Source organism: Zygotorulaspora mrakii, chromosome 3 (assembly GCF_013402915.1).
Source record: "Zygotorulaspora mrakii chromosome 3, complete sequence".
NCBI lineage: Eukaryota > Fungi > Ascomycota > Saccharomycetes > Saccharomycetales > Saccharomycetaceae > Zygotorulaspora > Zygotorulaspora mrakii.
This window is the reverse complement of record NC_050721.1, coordinates 1220890-1244311: the sequence shown is the minus strand read 5'-3', so window position 1 is coordinate 1244311 and position 23422 is coordinate 1220890. Positions and strand designations below refer to the sequence as shown.

The 23422-nt window shown below is 41.0% G+C and overlaps 8 protein-coding genes across 8 annotated transcripts; 4 read left to right on the top strand and 4 right to left on the bottom strand.

The window, feature by feature from the left end:
• Positions 1 to 159: 159 nt before the first annotated feature.
• HG535_0C06290 (aspartate aminotransferase family protein) lies at positions 160 to 1635 on the top strand (the record flags this gene model as incomplete). Its single annotated transcript, XM_037288107.1, has 1 exon — positions 160 to 1635. One exon carries the CDS (start codon positions 160 to 162, stop codon positions 1633 to 1635), a length of 1476 nt encoding a protein of 491 aa, XP_037144002.1.
• A 109-nt stretch (positions 1636 to 1744) lies between these two features.
• HG535_0C06280 (uncharacterized protein) lies at positions 1745 to 5770 on the bottom strand (the record flags this gene model as incomplete). Its single annotated transcript, XM_037288106.1, has 1 exon — positions 1745 to 5770. The coding sequence occupies one exon, from the start codon at positions 5768 to 5770 to the stop codon at positions 1745 to 1747; it is 4026 nt and encodes a 1341-aa protein (XP_037144001.1).
• Positions 5771 to 12395: 6625 nt separating this feature from the next.
• Positions 12396 to 13505, bottom strand: QCR2 (ubiquinol--cytochrome-c reductase subunit 2; the record flags this gene model as incomplete). Its single annotated transcript, XM_037288105.1, has 1 exon — positions 12396 to 13505. One exon carries the CDS (start codon positions 13503 to 13505, stop codon positions 12396 to 12398), a length of 1110 nt encoding a protein of 369 aa, XP_037144000.1.
• An 831-nt stretch (positions 13506 to 14336) lies between these two features.
• Positions 14337 to 16265, top strand: RPC82 (DNA-directed RNA polymerase III subunit C82; the record flags this gene model as incomplete). Its single annotated transcript, XM_037288104.1, has 1 exon — positions 14337 to 16265. One exon carries the CDS (start codon positions 14337 to 14339, stop codon positions 16263 to 16265), a length of 1929 nt encoding a protein of 642 aa, XP_037143999.1.
• An 86-nt stretch (positions 16266 to 16351) lies between these two features.
• Positions 16352 to 20542, bottom strand: SKI3 (SKI complex subunit tetratricopeptide repeat protein SKI3; the record flags this gene model as incomplete). Its single annotated transcript, XM_037288103.1, has 1 exon — positions 16352 to 20542. The coding sequence occupies one exon, from the start codon at positions 20540 to 20542 to the stop codon at positions 16352 to 16354; it is 4191 nt and encodes a 1396-aa protein (XP_037143998.1).
• A 160-nt stretch (positions 20543 to 20702) lies between these two features.
• On the top strand, positions 20703 to 21182 carry MLC2 (Mlc2p; the record flags this gene model as incomplete). Its single annotated transcript, XM_037288102.1, has 1 exon — positions 20703 to 21182. The coding sequence occupies one exon, from the start codon at positions 20703 to 20705 to the stop codon at positions 21180 to 21182; it is 480 nt and encodes a 159-aa protein (XP_037143997.1).
• A 130-nt stretch (positions 21183 to 21312) lies between these two features.
• Positions 21313 to 21871, bottom strand: RPO26 (DNA-directed RNA polymerase core subunit RPO26; the record flags this gene model as incomplete). Its single annotated transcript, XM_037288101.1, has 2 exons — positions 21313 to 21769; positions 21852 to 21871. 2 exons carry the CDS (start codon positions 21869 to 21871, stop codon positions 21313 to 21315), a joined length of 477 nt encoding a protein of 158 aa, XP_037143996.1.
• Positions 21872 to 22111: 240 nt separating this feature from the next.
• Positions 22112 to 23392, top strand: PZF1 (Pzf1p; the record flags this gene model as incomplete). The annotated part of the gene is made up of 1 exon (XM_037288100.1): positions 22112 to 23392. The coding sequence occupies one exon, from the start codon at positions 22112 to 22114 to the stop codon at positions 23390 to 23392; it is 1281 nt and encodes a 426-aa protein (XP_037143995.1).
• Positions 23393 to 23422: the final 30 nt, after the last annotated feature.

Genomic DNA, 23422 nt, shown 5'->3' with positions numbered 1-23422 from the left:
GATCTTAACATGCGAGTCATCAAGGCGAGTCATCAATACGCGACTCAATTGAACTTGGTAGTTTGTAGCACAGGAAAAATAATTTTTTGACTATAAAAAGGGAACATCTGAGAATCAATTCAATGAAAATTGCAATGACTTAACTCTGCAAGTTCTGCTATGGCAAACCTTAAGTATACTGCAGAAGTCGCAGACCTATTAAAATTTGACAAGGAGCATTTATGGCATCCCTATACTTCGATGTGCAATCCGCTACCTGTATACCCGGTGGCTTCAGCAAATGGATGTGTCATTACGCTTGATACGGACTCTGAAGAAAAGTATGACCTTATAGAGGCTATGTCTTCCTGGTGGTGTATGATTCATGGATACAATAATGAAGAGCTGAATGCAGCCATTATAGATCAGACCCTAAAGATGTCCCATGTCATGTTCGGGGGATTGACCCATAAACCGGCTATTTGCTTGGGACAAAATATTCTTCGTATTCTTGATCAACCTCAGCTTCAGAAAGTTTTTTTTGCAGATAGTGGATCGGTTGCTGTTGAAGTGGCTATGAAGATGGCTCTTCAGTATGAGTTTACCGTTTCTAATGGCAGTTCTCGTAAGAATAAATTTATCACGATAAAAAATGGGTACCATGGAGATACTTTTGGTGCCATGAGCGTTTGTGATCCTGTCAATTCGATGCATACACTTTATAAGGGCTATTTGGCGGAAAATATTTTCGTAAATGCACCAACTATGCTGACAACCCTTCCAACTTCACGTATCTGCTTAATGCACCCAGAGGTTTTTTCTGAAGCGACAAAATGGCACCAAGAGGATTTTGAGGAGTTTTTAAAAACAGTTGAGGAAAAACATGATCAATTGTGTGCTGTGATTTTGGAGCCATTGTTGCAAGGTGCCGGTGGAATGCGGTTTTATCATCCTCAGTTTCTTATCGAAGTGAGAAAAGTCTGCAATTTTTATAAAATTCCTTTGATCATGGACGAGATTGCCACAGGCTTTGGTCGTACAGGCGCAATGTTTGCTTTCAAGCACTGCGGTAACTATCAGAATCTTCTACAAATACCTCCAAAAGAGCAAGTGGACGTTTTTCCTGATATTCTGTGTTTAGGTAAAGCTTTGACGGGAGGATACATGACTCTGAGCGCTGTAGTAACAACTCTTGAGATTTGCAATGGTATATCTTCTCCAAAAAGCGCCACTCGAGGCTCGTTCATGCACGGACCAACTTTTATGGGAAACCCCTTAGCGTGCAGCGTAGCGAATAAATCGTTGGAAATCTTACTGAGAGGACAGTGGAAAGATCAAGTAGAGAGAATAGAGGCCCATCTTTTTGAAGGACTTTACCTAGCTATAACGACAGATACAAATCTTATGAAATATGCCGTGAATAGCGTTAGGGTTTGTGGTGCCGTAGGTGTTGTGGAATTGAAGGAAGAAATCGATGTTGAATGGTTTCAAAAACAGTTCCTTTCTCGAAAAGTTTACATTAGACCTTTCAGCAAATTGTGTTACATAATGCCTCCCTATGTAATATCCGAGGGTGAACTCGAGAAGGTTACACGGGCAATCAGAGAAGTGCTCTTTGTGTATATGCGTCAAAAAATGAATAGAAATCACGACTGATTATCAAAGAGAATTATTATTCTATGTCTAACTACTTAAGCTATAATGAATTATATATACGAACGAAAGCACTGGGTATCAGTCAAGTGATGAGGCAATGTTATCAAAACTATAACAAGGCTAGAGGCAAAGCGGCGATGAAGTACAACGCTGAATTAGCGAAAGAGATAGCCGCCCCGCCTTCGTAGGAGCTTAACAAAATGGATGAGGCCGAAGCTGTGTATATGGATCCGGAAGGTCCAGGAGTGTAAGCCTCAAGAGAGCTCGATGGATAATAGGAACTTGAACTTGATGTCAATGTAGTATGAGAATTAGTGGTTTGGGTATTGTTCTCTTGCTCTTGATTTGCGCTTTGACTTGGAGCTACTGAAGTAGCGGCACCTTGACTTACAGGAGAGCTCTCGGAAGGTTTGGCCGATACGGTTGAAGCTGTGGTAGCCTGTGCTGGTGCAGTGCTTTCCTGAGATGCAGGCACTGTAACTCCACTAGAAACGCCAGTTGACAAAGTTAAAATAGAATCCGTTGTGGTCGAAAACGACTGGGAAGCAGAATCAGTACCTTCGGAAACAGTAGTAGCTGTTAAACCACTTTCTGGACAGGTAGTGGTATATTCCGTCACAACACCACTAACAGTTGTTGTTACAGTAGAAACGGAGCCTGATCCAGCTGGTAAAGCTGTAGAAGAGGTTGCATGTGTTTCCGTTGAAGCCGCAGCGTTCTGACATTCAGAGCAAGTCGTAACGAATACAGTACTGCCCCCAGTAGTAATAGTGACAACAGATGATGAGACACTCTCAACTGGATATACGGTTGACACAGGAGCTAAAGTTGAAGTCTTGAACACACTTGAAGATCCAGATGGAACTGTAGCAGAGCTTGAAGGTCCTGGGGCAGAACTGGATGGAGCTAATGATGAGCTGCATTCTTTGCCAGTACATGGAGCAGAGCTGGATGGAACTGGTGCTGAGCTAGATGGAACAGGAGCAGAGCTGGATGGAGCTGGAGCTGAACTAGATGGAGCTGGAGCTGAACTAGATGGAGCTGGAGCAGAGCTGGATGGAGCTGGTGCTGAACTAGATGGAGCTGGAGCAGAGCTAGATGGAGCTAATGATGAGCTGCATTCTTTGCCAGTACATGGAGCAGAGCTGGATGGAACAGGAGCAGAGCTAGATGGAACAGGAGCAGAGCTGGATGGAGCTGGAGCTGGAGCTGAACTAGATGGAGCTGGAGCTGAGCTAGATGGAACTGGTGCTGAACTAGATGGAGCTGGAGCAGAGCTGGATGGAGCTGGTGCTGAACTAGATGGAGCTGGAGCAGAGCTAGATGGAGCTAATGATGAGCTGCATTCTTTGCCAGTACATGGAGCAGAGCTGGATGGAACTGGTGCTGAACTAGATGGAGCTGGTGCAGAGCTAGATGGAGCTGGTGCTGAACTAGATGGAACTGGGGCAGAGCTAGATGGAGCTAATGATGAGCTGCATTCTTTGCCAGTACATGGAGCAGAGCTGGATGGAACTGGTGCTGAACTAGATGGAACAGGAGCAGAGCTAGATGGAGCTGGTGCTGAACTAGATGGAGCTGGAGCTGGAGCTGAACTAGATGGTGCTGGAGCAGAGCTAGATGGAGCTAATGATGAGCTGCATTCTTTGCCAGTACATGGAGCAGAGCTGGATGGAACTGGTGCTGAACTAGATGGAGCTGGAGCAGAGCTAGATGGAACTGGTGCTGAACTAGATGGAACAGGAGCAGAGCTTGAAGGTCCTGGTACTGGGCTTGATGGAACTGTAGTAGAACTCAAAGTAGAACTTTGTGGAACAGTACCCGAGCCACTTGGAGACGTTGTCGATGATGTGATGTTATTGTAGCTGAAACCTGAAGGACCTTGAGCAGAGCTAGATGGAGCTGAACTAGATGGAACAGGAGCAGAGCTGGATGGAGCTGGTGCTGAACTAGATGGTGCTGGAGCAGAGCTGGATGGAGCTGGAGCTGGAGCTGAACTAGATGGAGCTGGAGCTGGAGCTGAACTAGATGGAACAGGAGCAGAGCTAGATGGAGCTGGTGCTGAACTAGATGGAGCTGGAGCTGGAGCTGAACTAGATGGAACTGGGGCAGAGCTAGATGGAGCTAATGATGAGCTGCATTCTTTGCCAGTACATGGAGCAGAGCTGGATGGAACAGGAGCAGAGCTAGATGGAACAGGAGCAGAGCTAGATGGAACAGGAGCAGAGCTGGATGGAGCTGGAGCTGGAGCTGAACTAGATGGAACAGGAGCAGAGCTGGATGGAGCTAATGATGAGCTGCATTCTTTGCCAGTACATGGAGCAGAGCTGGATGGAACTGGTGCTGAACTAGATGGAGCTGGTGCAGAGCTAGATGGAGCTGGTGCTGAACTAGATGGAACTGGGGCAGAGCTAGATGGAGCTAATGATGAGCTGCATTCTTTGCCAGTACATGGAGCAGAGCTGGATGGAACTGGTGCTGAACTAGATGGAACAGGAGCAGAGCTAGATGGAGCTGGTGCTGAACTAGATGGAGCTGGAGCTGGAGCTGAACTAGATGGTGCTGGAGCTGAACTAGATGGAGCTGGAGCTGAACTAGATGGAGCTGGAGCAGAGCTAGATGGAGCTAATGATGAGCTGCATTCTTTGCCAGTACATGGAGCAGAGCTAGATGGAGCTGGTGCTGAACTAGATGGAACAGGAGCTGAACTAGATGGAGCTGGAGCTGGAGCTGAACTAGATGGAACTGGGGCAGAGCTAGATGGAGCTAATGATGAGCTGCATTCTTTGCCAGTACATGGAGCAGAGCTGGATGGAACTGGTGCTGAACTAGATGGAACAGGAACAGAGCTAGATGGAGCTGGTGCAGAGCTGGAGGTTGCTGGACTACACCATTTTTCGGTGCATGGTGTAGCAGAACTGGAGGTTGCTGGACTACACCATTTTTCGGTGCATGGTGTAGCAGAACTGGAGGTTGCTGGACTACACCATTTTTCGGTGCATGGTGTAACAGAACTGGAGGTTGCTGGACTACACCATTTTTCGGTACATGGTGTAGAAGTCGTCGTTGTTAAAGTAGTTGGAGTGTTTGGAAACGATGTAGTCGTTGGCCATTTTTTAGGCCATGAAGTGGTTTTATCTTCGGAACACGAGGTAGTTGGCCACTTTTTGTGCCATGAAGTGGTTTTACTCTCAGTGCATGGCCATCTGGGCCATGACCAAGAAGAAGGAGTTGGCCAACCGTGACATGAAGTAGTAGTAGGAGTCTTTCTGTTGCAAGATGTTGGTGTCCAAGGGTGATATGTATAAGTTGGTTTCCATGGTTTTTCACAAACATCACATTTAACTGGAGTTCTTTGATCATCTTCCCAACATCTTTTTGAGAGACTGGAGTCTGAGTGGGCCTCATCGCCATCCCTATTAGCGTTAAATACAAAACCAGACCAATCATCATGGACATCGTCTCTTGCATCGACAAATCTGAATTCAAACTGAGAGCCTTCCTCCTTCTTAATAAATAAAAGACTTAATGGATAACACAAACCGGAAAACATACCGTACTGAGCGGCCAAAGCCGATTGAGGCGTGCTGTTGGCCCATTCACCAAGAGGAATTAGATCATTGGCATCCTGAGCCGATGTGTTTATTGTGGAAATATTAAGAGCATGACCAGCATCAACATTCAAGTAAGCCAAGTCGTTCCCTGAGCTAAATTCGAAAGTATAGTTACCGTCTTCTGGTGGACAGAAATAACCCGTCATCAGAATACTAAAATTAGGGATAGCAATACCCAAATCGAAATTGTAGTTTGGAGGTAAGTAATGATCGCATGTTGCGCAACTAGAATAATTGAAATCCACATTAGAAACATTTGAAGATCTACCAAAGATATTCTCTTTCAATGTTTCGTATCCGTCGGTACACGAACATTCCGTAGAGGTACAATCAGAACCACAGTAAGCGGCAACGCTAGCTTGATCATTTGCTAACTTGTAAAAACTAACGTCAAAGCCTTCCCTCGGGTTCAATTCGGCAATCTCTGTAGAGCGAAAGCCGCTCTCCACGGGAAGTGCCTTTGTACTTGCTAAGGACAGGAACAAACCCGCAATTGCACGCTTAAGATCAGGTCTAGTCATTTCAATGCCACGACTTGAGATGGGTGTTGTTTAAGCGAATGTAGGGCCGTGTCTTTTTTGTATCAGGCAAGATTACGACTAATATAACTAGGCTTTCAATCTCATATTTATATGTATCCAAAGCAAAGTAAAAAGCCCTTACTGTGAGCTATATGGAGCTCTGCGATATGTGACAATAAAGGATGAAACACGAAATCTTCCCAGAGCTTTTCGAAGAATGTCGCGTATAGTCCTTTCCAAACCATACACGAGGCCATTATGTCAACAATCTCAATTGGGCTCCTCGCCACAGCATGTTTCAGCTGAACGAAAAATTCAAGTAACTCCTGCCTACCACAAAAATGTAGCTTGCACGATGACAACACACGCGACGCTAGCAACAGAAAATAGTGCAAGGAAACCTCCTCACCCATCGAAGCATTCCTTGAGTCGTGGTTCACTTCGAAAACCAGAGACTGCCAAAAAAGATATGAAGAATGATGTAACACAGCATTACCGTTCCCACCACGCTAAATGATCTTCACACTGAGATGTTCTTCTGCTCCACAAAACAATACATAAGGGACATTCTCTCTCAAACTGATCGCTGCTCCGTAAATTATAGAAAGCCACTAAAAACCTGTAGCTTCAACCGAGGATGTATTCGCTTAACGCAGCGATCTGGAAATGTGTCTTTTTTCTCTATGGAATGTTCAAAAAAAGAAAAAAAAGGTCGCCTCGAAGATTTTATACCGTTCTAGAACGAGAAAAATATCGTTCATTATTGCCGTTGTTTGAACGGAAACAATGATAACAACAAACATGGCAGGCAACGCTTTCCATGAGCAAATACCGCTTTTATCGTATGTCAAAGTTGATCTTGCCCAAACCGGTCTTCCAAAAGAAACTATTGGCGGTCGGTGGTCAGCGGTCGCACTCTTGAAGTTATTCTCTCTGGAGGTTTCACAAGTGTTCTAAGGGCACGGATTGCGCTTTGAGAATAGTGTTCCCCGTAAATTCTTAAGTTGCGTCAGACAACAGGTCGCCCAAATTCCAACGGAGGGGAATATTTGGTAGTTGCATTTGAGTCGTTGGCACCTGTCGACTGCGGGAGTTGAGAGGGCATCGCATCTCTGGCAAGCAGCTATAGCGGCCCTTTTCTTGTCAAATAAGAAGTTGTTTCACTTGGAAGTTGCGCAATTCTTCGTATGCGGCGTATGCGCTTAGTCTCAGATATACAGGATATCGTAAAGCCTGTTGCTGCTGAAAGGAAATCCAAGCAGGCCGGGGACAGTTGGAAATGTCGAGCGAACGGCATGTACGAAAGGGGAATCGGTACTCGGGCTTGCATGATTTTGACATAAATTGCTTTCTTGATTTGGTGTATTGAATTGGGGCAACAATCATTCTTCACCGGATGACACAGCTGTTGAGCTTTTCATTGCGACTTTGTTGCGACTTTGTTGCTCTCAGAGGGGTCAACCTATCTAGATAGGCATCTCGTGTATCTCTCGTTCCGGTATGGACATAATGAATCTTCTTTAATGGAGGCTTCACTCCGCTAGGAATTCCCTCGCTCTGGGGAAAGGAGCGATGACCTCGCAGAGCAAATCAAATTTAAGGGCATCTTTTCGTTTAGGTACGTGAATGCACCTGGCGTCTCGTTGTATATTCGTTGCATACTCAGAGAGGCAGGTCTTTAGCCGAAGTAACAGGTAATTGTTAGATTGTATGCACCAACTCTTCGTAGAGCACCGAAACGCTCTGTTTTCATTGTTATCTCGCCGCTTTGGGACTAAACTGCTCTGAATGCTGAAACATATGTAACACTCATCTATAATATCTCTTGTTCTATTGTGGATATAATCGTATTGCTCAACCCGAGCCTTCCGTCTTTCAGGGATTCCTTCCTCCTAAGAAAATGCTTATGATAAAATCACGCGAAAGCCCTTCATAGTGCAGTTATTTCAGTCACTTGATTCTCTTGCGAGGTATTCGTTGCATACTACAGTGCCTGAATTGATACTTGTCTTTGCGCTTACTGTGATGAAGGATTTTGAGGGCATTGTTAATGCGCTCGATATATTTTTATCAGCTCAAAATAGAACTAATTCGTAGCTAGAACATCCTGTCCAAGATTCTAAACGTTTCCTCTTTCTCTCCCTTGTGCGCTCTTGTAACTCACTGGCCTCCCGGTTGACTTTTTATGACAGAGGGCTGATATTCTACAGAATTCATGTAAAAAGGGCCATCACCAATACTATAAGGCATCTCTTTAGTCAACCAGATCCTAGTTTTGTTCCACAAGGAATTAGTTCAAATCACAACTAGTACGTAATCTGTTTGAATAGTAGTGAACGCGTAGTTAGTGTACTCTGCATCCATTGTCAACGTATCGCACTTTCACATCGTTGATGACTATCAAGTATGACGTGAATCTTGAATCAGTGTGATACTGATTCTAATAATGATATCGCTCAACATGCATTCAAAGTGAGGATCAATTTTCAACTGATTTCCAAGATACTGAGCATATATCTGTTTCTCATGTCGACGAGTGACACATAATTAGACTAACCGTCTAATTTCCAGTAGAATTTACAGCAGCTGTGACTCTGATTGTCCGAAGTGTCTTAATGGGAGAATTGGCTGTTGCTAGACCTTTGCCTATCATTTACTAGAGTATGAGATAGGTTCATCAAAACCTCCTTTTGAATATGCAGGCAAAAAAGCAGGCAAAAATATGCGACACCATAAGACAAACGTTTATCGATATGTTTCAAAGTGAATGGGAAGGAAAGTCCCCTCTTTTCCCAAATCCAGCTTATCCAGTAACAGAGCCAGAATCACGAAATTGAGCTCAAATCAATTGAACGTTGATAGCGTTGCCCTATTTACATTGTACGGCAAACCACCTAGCAACTCGTTGCTTGAGAAATCAGCTTTCAGCACTATGTGAACTAAATGTATAGCAACTTTTAGATGGCATAAAGTAAGTGTATCATTTCCGTCCTCGTTGATACTGAGGATTTATTTGTGCTTTTTGTAACGAGCTGAAATGGATCCTGAAGGATCAACTTACGCGACTTTTTTTTTTTGATGCAGGCACGTACGCACTTTAAAAAAAAGTACAAAAGTACGAACATCAGGCTTCGTTCCTACTGTGAAAGACGAAAGTCCAGCTGCTCCAAAGATATCCAAATTTGCGTACGTGTTGTGTACATGAAGCCTTTGGCATTGTCAGGAGGTCCCAAAAACTTGAAGTTCTTGTAGATATACGTCTTGTGAAAGATTTCATTCGTTAATTTGGCAAATGCTTGCAACGCAACCTGCTATGCAGGATAGGTTACATACATTTAGATATTCAAGTTTGCATCGACGATTATTGCTCAGTTTTGTTGACGATTAGTCTACTGTATGATCCTACATAACTCCTATCCAGCTTAACTTGTTTAGCCAAAGATGAAAATGGTACAAATTGTAACGTGGAAGGTGTGTATTGAAGGTTTAAGTTTCCAATTCTTCAGAACTCGAGCTGCAAGTCGTTCGGAAACAGAAGAGACCTCAAAAACTGTTGACACACCAACATGGAAGCTCATTAGCATGTTGATAATAGCTCAACACTATATATTATCTTTTAGAGCAAATGAATTCGTAACAAGCCTCTCACACTGCAAAAAATCATTCACAATGAAATAGCCGTTCAGTATATATTATGGTAATCCTTCATTCTTATTAAGTATGGCACTCTTCGATATTTTTTGTCCTATTAGTGAAGGGTTCTCAATATACAACCGTTGGTCCCTATGTTCATATTGTTTTTTTTCAATTCCGTATTTTTATAATTCATTTTTCTGTCGCTAAACATAAATAACAGTTTCTCAGCTATCGCCGAAAAACAAGAGGTGAGAACACGTTTTCATTGCAGTTGTGTTTTGTTTGATTAGAAGACACATAAATAATCAAGCAGACCATAATTAAAACAACTGAAAATCGAGATTACTTTGCGTAATAAGCAATTTTTTTCTCACTTTCATATCTTATTTAAGTATTCTATGATGCATTCTTTATAAGAGAATTAGATGAGGCTCTCCGTAACCACAATTGATGATACGACTATTTTAGGAGAATGATTGGCCTTTTTCATGGGTTGAAGAATGTTGAACAGGAAAACGGCTGCTGTTTGAGATAATGACGATAATAATGCTAGCTAGCGCGGTACTCGCTTTCACAAGATCAATCCTATTATAACGCCCACATACGACTTTTTTCCGACGCTAAACTCCCATTGTAACATTTCCCTGGGCGGCTTTCCCAGACGAAACAGCCCGTTCATTAAGTTTGTCTAATGGTATAACTAAAGTCATGAATTGTCTTGGTGTATAGAAAAAGTCATATCTGAAAACATTTAAAACTACTCTTTAGTTGTCAGAAGTGCTCTTTCGCAAGAGAGCATATCATAACTCGTCAACTGAAAGGCCTACTAGACGCTCTGTGGCTAGAAATGAACCGTTTTACGCTTTCTCTTGTTGTCCGATTATTGCCCTCTTTTCTGGCAGTGATTTCAGAAATATGACTACCTGCATCAGGTGCTATTGTCCCTTTGATTGACTCTTAGCTCTTTAAAGCCAAGGAAGGAACTCCCCAACGGTTTACCTAAACATTCTGTCTACTATTATGCTACTTACACAGGCAACTGCATTAGCATTAGTTCTACGCATAGTCACAGGCAAGCGTCGAAAATGATTACGAAGAAATCGAGGATTCCCAAAAAGGACATAAGCGTGCCTTAAATTTCCCTTTCCTTTCTGATTACAGGCAAATGACGATCGCTTTGGGGACCGAAGAAAAAAACAAAATCACGGCTGAGATAGCGAAGGAATATCTTTATAGTTACTTGTAGTCTGGGCCGATAGGATTGACACGATTCCTCAGCAGACTTTGAGATCGGCGATATGCAGAAGCTCTACTGAAGCTAGTAACGATGATTGGTACTAGCAACAGATAGACTTCTTTATAGACACTACAAATGAAACACTTTGCAAAGCCTCCCAATAGTATGCTGGCAACTCATTCTGTGGCACTTTTTACCATAACTTTAAATAAAATGGACCGGAGTTGCCAGTAGCATGGTCGCTAACACAACCTGTTGATGTTATCAATTGGCAGCATAAGAGCAATAAACATTAGGGCATGTATCCAACTGGATTACTATTTGGAAAGAACGTTTTCTTTGGCGTTGTCGATAGTAACTTGGTTTGACATTGATGATAATACTATGATATTCAATTATAGAGATATGTAAGTCCTTGATTTTCTACATCATGAATTGAGATAAAACTAATTGAACTTGGATTAATATCTGGAAAATACGTCAGTATTTATACCTAACATTTCGCACCTATTGAACCATAAGAGAGGACGACGAGCGAAGAATTTTCATCGTCATCACACCATTTCTAGTCCCATAGAATCCACAGTACAACTGTTATTTCTTGTTCCATGCCATAGACTCCTTCGTAGTCAGTTTCCTGAATTGTAAATATCTCGCGATAGATTATCATCCGATATCTTTCCGGTATCGATTGATATTCTGTTAGGGCTTCATCTGGTTTCGTTTATTTGGTTTTACAGACCAATTGTCTTGTTTCTGATGCTTATAAGTCATCTCTTTAATATATCACAATATCGATTTGTATTTCAACAATTACATTACATCTGTGTAGGCGCTTGTCTATAGAGGATGGCAAGTTGCGTCACACGAAAAAGTGTGACTGCATTAAGGTCCAGCTGGAAGAAGAAAAAACAGGTGGTCCAACGTCTGCCCAGTTTTTATCAACCAAAGGATATAGCAACCCCCATTCATGAGAGAAAGGGCATTGATTTGACTCTCTTGTGTATCGCTGTCTTATAGCTGTATCTAAAGTTAATTGAACATGCCTCTTTTCTTGGAAGGTTCCTGCCTCACAGTACTATCTCTATAACTCAAGATCACTTGGCAAGTGATGGTGTATTATAGAGACTAATATTGAATATTTTAGAGATTAGTTACAATTCTCCACCTCTATTTCAACTCACACAATATTGGTAACTTCCTTTAGAATCGACTTTTCAAAAATCTAGTTTTTTTAAGGTCAGTTTCCTTCAGCGGCATTGGTGACGCGCAGTGCAGAGATGGGATACTTTCAGAAGGTGTAGGCACAATGCAGACCAATAATCTCGAAAAACGGCGCGATCTTTCTGGCATTGAATCCATATTAAACCTTTCAAACGTACAATTTCGGCCTCATTGTTGCAGTGGAATGATTTCCACTTACAATTTTGACTAAAGAACGTATTGAAAAGCAAACCCAAGGCAATATCTGCCTGCGTACGTCCGCAATATACATTCAACTTATTCTATCTTAGAATATTTGGTTCAAGGTCTTATAATCAACACCAATATATTTGGATTATATAATATTTATGAATAAATAATGATTGAGGGCAAAATAAGTAACTACAGGCTTTTATTGTCTCTTTTTCGTGTTATTAATATATTTCGATTATCTTTTCACACTTTGTATCCTCTTTCCTAAGATCAATTCATGTAAGTAGTAAAGTGTTCAAGTCATACGTTCGTGGCATTTAGAAAATTTGGAAAAAATTATAACTCTTCAGCATATGGCAAATTGGAAACATCACCAACAGCAACATAGTTGAATTTACCCAATTTGAAGTTCTTAACGCTATCCAACTTCAACTCTGGTAGTGGAGAAGAAGTTTCGTTTGCGATGGCAAAATTTAATGCTGTCAAATCTTTTGCAACGGAGATATCTTTGCCTTTTTTCAATTCCGAGATCACCTTTTTGAAATCCTCTGAGACCTTTTTTGCATCTGAACCCTTCACAAATAACGAGAAGATACCAACATCACCAAACTTTTCAAATTTAGAAGATTTAATCAATGAAGATAACTCAAAGACGGGAGAAGTTACGTAATTGGATAATACTTGATATTCGGCGAATGACTCCTTTGCAACTGGAACGGAAATAGCGGCGACCGATTGACCCTCAAATCTTATTCTAGATTGTTGGCCTGTAAAGGTCTTTGGTGCAGCACTGGTCGAAAGTGGGGTTCCAGATGGTAAAGAGTTCAATAGAGAATCGTTTACAAATCTTTTCAAATCCGATTCATTTACGCCCTTACCAATAATTTCGATATTTTCCTTTGTGTAGACTTTGTCAGCAAAAGATTTGATATCCTCAATACTGATTTTCTCAACGCTGTCGTAAAGAACAGGGTTACCTAAGCCAGATCTGAATGTCGCATTGTATAGCAGATCCCTTGCGCTTGAAACAGGGCAAGTTTGATGAACCAACAAGTCGTGATGCGCTGCAGGCAACACAGACTCATGCAATTCATGGGGTCTGAATGAAGTCTTGTACAGGACGTTACCCAATGCATTCACGAAATAGGGCAAATCTTCCTTCAAAAATGTGGCAGACAACGTAATGAATTCCCTGTCGACCTTTGATTCAAATTTACCACCGAGAAGCTCGGATTCTCTGACTAGCCTTAATGCTGATTTACCACTAGTATTGTGGAAATTGAATCTAGATAGCAGATGAGAGATACCATCTTTGGTGGCATAACGAGAACCCGCGTGTACTTTGACCGCCAGGTTGGAAATCTTGCCAGTGCCATCACTGGCAGTAACGGTGTAATGTCTCAAAGCCTGCTTGGCAAATTGCACTCTTGTTGTGGAGGATAGCATGTTTTTTCTATTGTCTCTAGCAGAAACAATTGTCCAAGGTCTAACTCGAATATAAACTTGGAGCCAAAGTTGCGAGGTCAAAGTATCAGTACCAGAAAACTTGGACGTTTTCTTCTTATATCTCGAGTTTAACAAGAATCAGTTTTATGTTTAAAAACCAGAAAGATATCGGGTTACTACAGTTAGAGGGCATAAAAACTAGGACCTCTGACAGGCCGTGAAGCTGTGATATTTTCTGCCTGAGGGCCGCGAAGAGAGAAAAAAAACGGTTAATAGAAATGATATTTGTAGCGTTTTGTGAGATATGATTGGTTCGTTCTAGGTGACAAGGCCTCAAGTTCTGAAAAGGTACGTTCAAACACTTCAGGTGATACCAAGACCTGGCATATGAGGTGGATTGTATACAGCACTAGGTCTACGAATTAGATGCATAGACTAGCGACTTAATGGGTTGGAGGATGCTGGGTGTTTTCCGTACTGCCCATATACCATGTGACCTTGACACATCATCACGGACGAGACAAAGCGACAATTCTCAACAGCGTGCATAGTGACATCACAGTACACGTCGAAAATCAACATCATAGTACACGAATTGTCTCGCCGGACAGTACTATTGTCCGGAACTGTCCGGCGAATGTCGGGCTCTTTGTCCGGCTAAAAAGGATAGCACAGCGGCCTGAAGATATGAAAAAAAAAAAAAATTTATCATAGTCCAAATTACTGATCTCAGCTCATCTCATCGCAACTGGTCTTATCTCTCCGGAAATCTATCTGTGTGGTCTCAATTCATTACTTAGCACTGCTTATCAATCCTCACTGCCGCTAGCGATGAGTTCTGCTGCTTCTGATGGGGCCAATGGCGTGTCGGGTGGTACTGAAAGTGTGCCTGGTTCGATGAGCACTGAAGATGACGTTATGATCACTTCGTCGCTGGAACAGAGGACTTTAAACCCTGATTGGTTTCTATACACTGAGCTGTTCAAGTACCATTTAGGGGAAAGAGCAGCTTCAATTATTGATGTTTTGATCTGCAAAGGTAGACTCAGCATTTTTGAAATCCGTGATCGTATACCAAATCTAGACACTAGAAGCGTTAAGATAACAATGGTTTCACTCGTTCAATTACGCTGTGTCAGGTACTGGGAGGAAGTCTCGCATTCGGGAAAATCCACTACGTACTACTACATCAACGAAGACGGTCTGCTACTGTTCTTGTATTCGGGTCTGATAAATGATGAGTTTAGCAAACAGTTCCCGCATTCATCGATGGAAGTTTCGCAAATTATTCAAAATATCCTTTCGCTGGGCTCAATTACGGTAAAAGATTTTTTACAGAACATTGAATCCAAAGAATCGCAGATTGATATGATGTCGATTTTTGTTCGTTTGGTCGAATCAGAGTTTTTAGTCCCATTAACAAAATTACACTGTACGCCAATCAATGATCTTTGGAATACTCTTTACCAAAAGGAGTACAATGCTATTCCAAGGACATCAACGCTCTCGGATTTAAAGAAGAGAAGTGAAGCAAAATCGAAGGCAAAAATTCAGTTTCAAAGTTTTCTAGAGAATTCTAAAAGCACTTCTCAAGTTATTTATATCGATCCAATAACCTCTTTGAAAGCGATCAAGAACAACTTACCGTTAACCATTAATTTGGAGAGATTTTTTAAAATAAGAAGGACAAAGCATTTAGTTCAATTTGCAAAGTCTAGAATTGGATCAACACCGTCTGAGATCTATAGGGTTGCATTGAGTATGACAGAATCAAAATCTCCACCGCTAACTGACCCTCTGACCAAAACAGGTCTGTTGCAAGAATTGGAAGAAGCGACTTCAATCAAAGAGGACATCGAACTCTCCGAGGAGAAAACTCAAGGATTATCCTTTAGCGCCATTGATATTGCAAAACATTTACCCTCTTCTTTAGACCTGCGAGGAACACTTACATCAAAATTGAAAACAAACAAACGAAGTAACGATTCTAAAGAGTCGAAACTTAATAAGAAACTGAAAACAAAAGATGGATTTGCCATACCAGCACTTCCTAAAATAAATGAGTCAAAGAACGACGTCGACAAGGCTGATTTTTCTGATGATTTCGAAGATTTCGATGATGACGATCAGGAACCACATTCATTGTCATTAATTAATTGTCATTTAAAACTACTTGCATCCTCAGCAGTACCTTTCTTAAAAGAAACTCGACCAGGTGTTTATTTCATTCCTTACTCAAAGATTGTACCCCTTTTGAAATCTTCCGTTTACGATTATGTCTTATCATCAACTATGGGTCCTTCTGCAATGCGTATAAGACGTTGCATTTGTGAGAATAGTTTGGTGTCTGAAAAAGTTATCAACTCAACAGCATTGATGAAGGAAAAAGATATAAGATCAACTATTGCATCACTAATCAAATACAATGTTCTCGAAATTCAAGAGGTACCCAGGACAGCTGATAGAGCAGCATCAAGGGCAGTTTTTCTGTTTAGATCGAATGAAAGACACGCTTATAGTTTTATGATGCAAAATCTGGCTTGGAATATTGCCGATCTTCATTATAAAAAGGAAAAAATGAAGGAGGAGAGATCTACACTCTTAACTAAAGCGAATAGAGATGATGTCAAGGGCAGGGAAGCTGAGCTTCTACTTCCAAGTGAGCTTAATCAGTTGAAATCACTCAATGAAAGAGAGCTCAATATCTTAGTTCGTGTCTTAAGATTGCTTTCTCTTTGGGAAGTTTATAGATTATTTTAAGATTTTAACAAACTCATATTAATTTCTTTTATATATATATACACATCCGCAATCTATAATGTTATAATGAAAGATTTTCTCATACACTAAAAGCATTCCCTCAGGGCAGAAATCGCTCCTTTATTCGTAGGCGACAAAAATATGCTTCGTTGGATATTTTTGAGGTTTCCCAAGGAGCAAAAAGAGTCGCTAAGCTGTGAAGCAGTGACCTTATTTTGACCTTCACATGAAACGCGTGCTTCAATTCTTGAATCAATATTTTTCCAAACTTTACAATCATTCATGAAGAAAAATGCAGACTTCTGCCACGTTGAATTAATGTCGTTGTGCATTTCCAAACGCATCCTGATCATTTCAATTAGATAAGGAATGTCTTTATGTCTATCAGAAATGAGATCCTCTAGCGGTAGTATACGTAACTCTTTTAAAATAGCGCCCATTTCATCTTTTCTGTTTTCAATGATATCAATGGCCGCAATGGTCAAATTTACCATTAGGTCTGGGCCATTAACAGAAATATACTCCACCAGTTCCTGCAAAGCAATTTCCTTTGCATCCTCAGATCCAACTGTGTAAAGAATCTTTGCTATCAATATTATCAAAGATCTGGTATTTTTTGAGGTTTTCAAAAGCTCCTCTAAAAACTCCAAAGTTTTGTCAAAGTCGTTGAGATGAAAATATGCTAAGCTCAATACTAAATTGTTGGATATGCGTGAGCTATTGGCACTTTCTGATGAAAAATCTAATAATATACTTTGAGATAATTCTGCATCCTCGATTGCGGATGTGTAATTTCCAAGTCCCAACTGAATTCGTCCAAGTTGGCTTTTAACAACTGCATAGTTGAAAAGCTCCGAGTTTTTTTGAGATTTTTCAAATCGTACTTCTAAGCATTGAACCAAGTTGGATGCTACCTTGTGTGCAGAGGAATAATTGTGAAGCCTCTCCAGAATTATTAAAGCACACTGTAGGGCAAAGGGATCATTCGGCGTCTTTTTGAAGTATTCATCTAATCCATAAGCAGCTGCTGTGAGTTCTTCGACTAGTCCCAGGTCTCTTTCATCTCCCCCTTTACCGATACGTTGCTGCAAAATACTTTTTGCGTACAACAATTGGGCAATTCTTGATCTGCCGTTTGATAACACGAAGGCATGAGCAAATTTACGGTGGCTTTCCAAAAGCTTACCCTGTTTCTCATATGTCAAAGCGATTACCAACCATGGAGACGACTCTTGCGGTGCTAAACTTTGGGATCTTGTCAATACTTCCTGTGTGAATTCGAGATCACCATTTTTCAGCCCTAGCATGGCAAGATTAAGCCAAATATTGACATCCTTTGGGTTTAGTGTCAAAGCCTTTATGAAACAATGTTGCGCAACTTTAAAAGATACATCCATAGTTGAGATACCAAGACCAACCCAAGACTCACACATATTAGACTGATAGTGAATGGATCTTTTGAAGCACTCAATAGCAGCTTTTCTGTACTTCACATCTTTTATGATATGGTAAGCATGCAATTCGGCTGATCCGACGTTGTGCCACAATGAAGAGCGGACGGTTCTTGTTAACTCATCAAAGTTCGTCGTGGCAATTGAGTATTTGGCTGATAATACCAATAATTTACAAGTGATTTCAATGTTACTATCCTCATCGGTAGACAGTAAATCTTCAATCGTAACGTTATCGAGTTCATCCAGCTCTTTTGTTTCTTGAATGGTAGATGCAGATCGGAAGATCGTGACAAAATCTTCAATTGGAAGATCATCAATTTTAGATTGCACCAATGTGAAAAGTTCTAGAGCTTCCGAGAGCGAAACCCAAAATTTGTGCCCATGGCAAAATAATTCTGTTGCCATATAGGATAGAACAGCAATGCTCTTTTTAGCCGTCACAATTGCTTTCGTCAAAAGGCCTTGGGAATATAAATCCATCGCATACTTCACCAAAACCTCAGAAAAGGTGGCTTGAAAGAATTCTTCTTTGGGGGAGGCAGTCGTTATTTCACGCAGTATTTTTAAGCATTGCTCAAATTCTCCCATAAAGGAAAGAGACTGCGCTTTAAGATTCAAACAATATAGATGTTGTGGATCCAGCTCTAACGCCCGATCAAATACCTTAATGGAAGCTTCAATACGTCCACATGCATAGTAGGCTTGACCTAGACCAATCCATGATTCTATATCTTTTGAATTCACACGCAGAGAAGATTGAAACCATTCAATTGAATCGGCCTCTTGTTGACTCTCCAGATAAAACATACCTACTACTTTATACGCCCAATTCACCTCCTTCAGTTTCCTTTTTGCCTTCTCAGATTTCACAAGTCGCTCCGCTACAAGGCTAGCTGCCTTCCAATTGCACATTTCAGCATAATAAGATGCCATGAATTTTGCAGCGACGATATCTGCAGCGTCTAATTCAAACGATTTATAATAACACTTGAATGCTCTCAAATTATCCAAGTAATAAGCGGAGTATATGTCCCCTAGGGTCGAGTAGCTGGGTGCGTATGTATCTAAAACACGGATGGAAAGAATCAATTGCTTGAATGCAATCTTGACGTAGCTTTGATTCTCCGGAATCTCTTTTTCCTGCTTCATGAGGTACACCTTAGCTTGTCTCCATAGGTTAAGGGCTCTGAATTCGCAGCTACGGAGATCAACACCTTCTATTGAGCCAAGCACTTTTGTAAAAATATCTATAGCATCGTCTAAACAACCGAGTTGCGCCTGATTCCATGCAAATTCGGAAAGGACTACCATATCATTGGGAAATTGCGATACTACCTCTACGAGTAGTGTGTGTGCTTTCACCCAGTCGTTTCTTTCCATGTAGATCAAGCCCTTTCCCAGCTTTGCATGTGAATTGTTTGGATCATCTGCCAGTATCTTTTCAAACAAGCTTAAGGCAGCTGTGTGATTTTTTGGAGCATCGATATACGTATATATCATGGCCAAATCTAATGTGAAAGTCTTTTTCGATTCTTGAAGATCTGCCCCTAGATCACGCATACTGATTGCAACTAATGAGATGCCATGCTTTACATAAGGGAAAGCGGCCTCATACTCTCTTGAAAGTAAAAAATATTGGGAAATAATGCGGTGGGCTAGAATGCTATTTTTAGCTTTAGAAATATTATCATTCATTGCTGTGATCACGTCACTTTCTAGTAAAGTAGGATTTTCATTTTCCTTTTCTGTCATATCATTCAAAGCATCCTGCTCAATCTCATCCATATCTGGAACTACATTATCTTCATCTAAATGTGCTTTTTGCCCCATTTGAGAGGCGAGCTTCTTAAAATCGTACTTCGATAAATCAGATGACAACCACGCATATAATATGACACTTAGAGGCTCAGTTGGAAACTTTTTGAAAAACTTTAATACCATCTCTTGATCAATGGTGTTTAAATCTTCATAGTCCTGCCACTCAAAATAAAGCTTCCATGACATCAGTGACTTATGATCCACTAGCACCATGTCCTCAACCATGCTTTTCACTTTTTTAAAAAAAAATACTTTAATGTCCTTAGGCATTGATTTTAGGATTTTGATTCTATACTCAAGCCATTGCGTTTCCAAATCGGACCTTGCTTCATCAACATCTGTAATATTAATCAACTGATTATATAATTGATCCAGATTGGACCCCTCATATATCCCCCAGGCCAATGCATTGATTTTAGTCTGGTACGAAGGATCTTGAACGCTGAGCTTTAGCCTTTCTCGACTTACCAACTTTGAGATCTTCGACTCCTCTTTTTTATTTACTAGATTGATCAACTTTGACAAAGCATCCTGCGGGCTAATAAGATGACGAGCAAGCAGTTCTGCCATCTTTGTACCGGGAACCATATGCATCAAAAAAGACTCTTCACAATCGGGATATTTTTTTCTGAACAGTCTTATATCATGTATCAAATCTACTTGAGACAACTGTTGTTCAAGAAGCACATCTGCGTATTCTCCGCATAATGCAAAGAAGTCGTCATAAGACAAGACCTCTGGGACGTCCAGTGATTTTAAAAGCAGAAATAAGCCCTTCCAAGCCAGAAGATTTGAGGAATCGTACTGGATGGCTAGCTTGTAATTCGCGATTGATTCCTTTGCCTTGCCTGGCAGACAGGAATACGATTTTCCAAGGAAAACATATGCAAAATAATTCTCCTTCTCCAGCGACAGAACCTTTTTGGAAAGTTCGATTGCACTTTGGTAGTCTTCCCTTGCCAATTCTGTCTTTGCCTGTTTTAGCAGATCCTTAATGGTTGACATGGCGATCCTGTGTGACTTTATGGCCTGTGTTTGTTAAACTTCTTGTATTATGTTTTTCGACAACATTGTCAAATTTATAAAGTGCCCTCCCTTCCTTAACTCCAGATGTGGATGTAAACACATTTTTAAAGAAAAGTAGTAAGAGGCTAAAATACAAAAAATGGAGAATAGCAAGTCTATGAATTTTAGCAGCCTGACCCACTCCCATATCACCAAACTTAAGGATGCATTTCAAACTATAGACGAGGATGGTGACGGCGTGATATCTCAACAAGATCTGAACAAAATATTGTGTAGTCTCGGTAAACAATTGCCTGACTCTCAATTGCAAGCTATGTTACAAGGTCCAAATTGTGGAAGTGAAGACGGTGTAACATTTCCTCGTTTCTTGTCTCTGATGAGTGCCACGTTAGGTGATCTTCCAGAAGAGAGCGAGATTGCAAAATGTCTCAAGACCTTATCTGATAAAGGGGACTTGCAGCTACCATTAGTAGAGCTCATAGCACGATTAAAGGAAGCTGGCTTTCAAAACCCAGAAAAAGATTTTGCAAGAATACTGAGTGAATTCAGCACAGAGAACCATATTAATAACGAAAAAGTCTTCAAAGGTGATCAGTTTTTGAATACATTTTCTGAATAACTAGATATCAATTGGCTTCGTATTCTTATTTTTTATATCTATACGTATGCTTTATGGAAACAAACATGATGCGATTTATGCGACTAGTAGAACTTTTTACGATATATTATACAAGGTTCGCTGCTTCTTATCACAAACCAACAATTAGCTCTTCCACACTCCAGTCTTCAAATGAGCCATCTGGTAAATATCTTCTTATCACCAAAGGGATTTTTTTCTCGGCAAGTTCCTTCATTGCAATTCTTAGTGGATCAGTCTCACCCTCCAAATCAACAAAAACTGGTGCGTTCATCGAAATCTGCAATGCTCGCGTTCCTAAAATTCTGGCCCTCTCATATTTTGTCATGTATGGTGTCGTTATCCTCTGGTCCTTAGGGATAGCTTTCTCTTTCAGAGTTTTCCTCCGCGTCTGCTCGTAATTTTGGTAGTCCTCCGGTCCTGTTCCCCCAGCAATTACAGTGTGTCCATTCTCTGCTTTCACTTCACCCCCCTCGTTGCCATTTCCATTTACTGGCTCAGCAAAGTTCTCTTCATCTGAGAAGTGCTCAACATCGAAATCCTCAAAGTGCTCTGCACCATCATTGAAACTGGAATTAGCAATTAGTTAGTCAATTATTCTAAAAAAAGAAGCTCCGCTATTGCCCCAAAAAAAAAGCAACCACTACTTACGCTTCCTCGTAATCGGACATCCTCTAAACAACTGGATCCCAAGTAATTAAAAGTTCTTTCAGGTGTGCTTATTTAAGTCGATGATCAGCTAGCTTTTCATTTTGATATTGACAAAAAATTTTCAGATTTATCGTGACGCACGAATATCAAAAATATTCAAAATGCATGAATTGAAATGTAATATAATAAACAAATGATATTAAGGAAGTAAAGAGGGGAGTTGAGGCTGCAACAAGGCCAGCTAGAATGCGAACAAGGAGATGGACCATGCTGCCTGGGATGCACATGACTTTGAGTCGGTGACTCCTACACGCTCTTGTTCGTCAGATAGCTTGCACTCCGTATCTAGCGTGGCATCAAGCGCCGTATCATCTGCATCCAGTTCGAGACCGAAGCGGTATTTTTGCGACTACGAGGGTTGTAATAAGTGCTTTACAAGGCCGTCGTTACTGACAGAGCACCAATTGTCAGTTCATCAGGGTATCAAACCCTTTAAATGTCATATATGTGAGCGCTCGTTCGCTAAGAAGAGCCATCTGGAACGCCATCTGCTGTCACATTCGGCTGAAAAGCCCTTCCATTGTTCCTATTGCGATAAGAGCTTCACTACAAGTCAGCAGCTAAAACGTCATGAAATTACACATACGAAATCTTTTAAATGTCCGTATCCGGATTGCAGCGAGAGCTTTTATAAGCATCCACAATTGAGAGCTCACATCCTTGCAGTGCACGAAAAGAAACTGACGTGTGAAGAATGTGGCAAAACTTTCCAAAGGCCATATAGGCTTCGTAATCATATCGCTAAACATCATAATCCGCAGGTCGAGAATCCCTACCAATGTACTCATTCCGGGTGTACTAAGAATTTCAAGACTTGGTCTCAGCTGCAGAATCACATCAAAAATGACCATCCTAAATTGCGGTGTCCTATTTGCGACAAGCCTTGTGTTGGCGATAATGGTCTACAAATGCATATGAGAGTTCATGACGAGACGCTTGTGGCTAAGAATTGGAAGTGCCATCTCTGTGATAGCGGCCCCTTTGCGAAGAAGTCAGATCTTTTAGATCACTATAGGAGCGAGCATCCTGCTGAAAGTTTGCCCCACTCATTAAAGGCTCATGCACTTCCAGAGGCCGTAGACAGCCCCGACATGAGGATAACCAGATCGCTTTCAAAAAGGCGTAAGCTCAATGATTTTGATCTCGTACAAACTGAGGTAAATCTGGCCAACTGTTTATCAAACGCAAGTGGAGGAATCGAATTGGTACTCGATTCAGTGGGCAGGAAATTACTATGCCCTTTTGATAAATGTTATAGAACGTTCAAGACAAAAGAAAGATATGAAAAACACATACAGAAACACAAAATTCATGAACTGAAATTGAAAGTTCTACAAGATAAGCTCGAAGAAAAGCATATAGAGAGTCCCGCAATGAGCAAAGCTCGTGCATTAGACGATGAAAAGCTTTTAAACAAAGAAAATCAATGTCAAGATGAGGTCAGCGAAAACCTGCTCACTAAAAGATGTATCGAAGAGTAGAATTAGTATATAACAATCAAAATATATAAG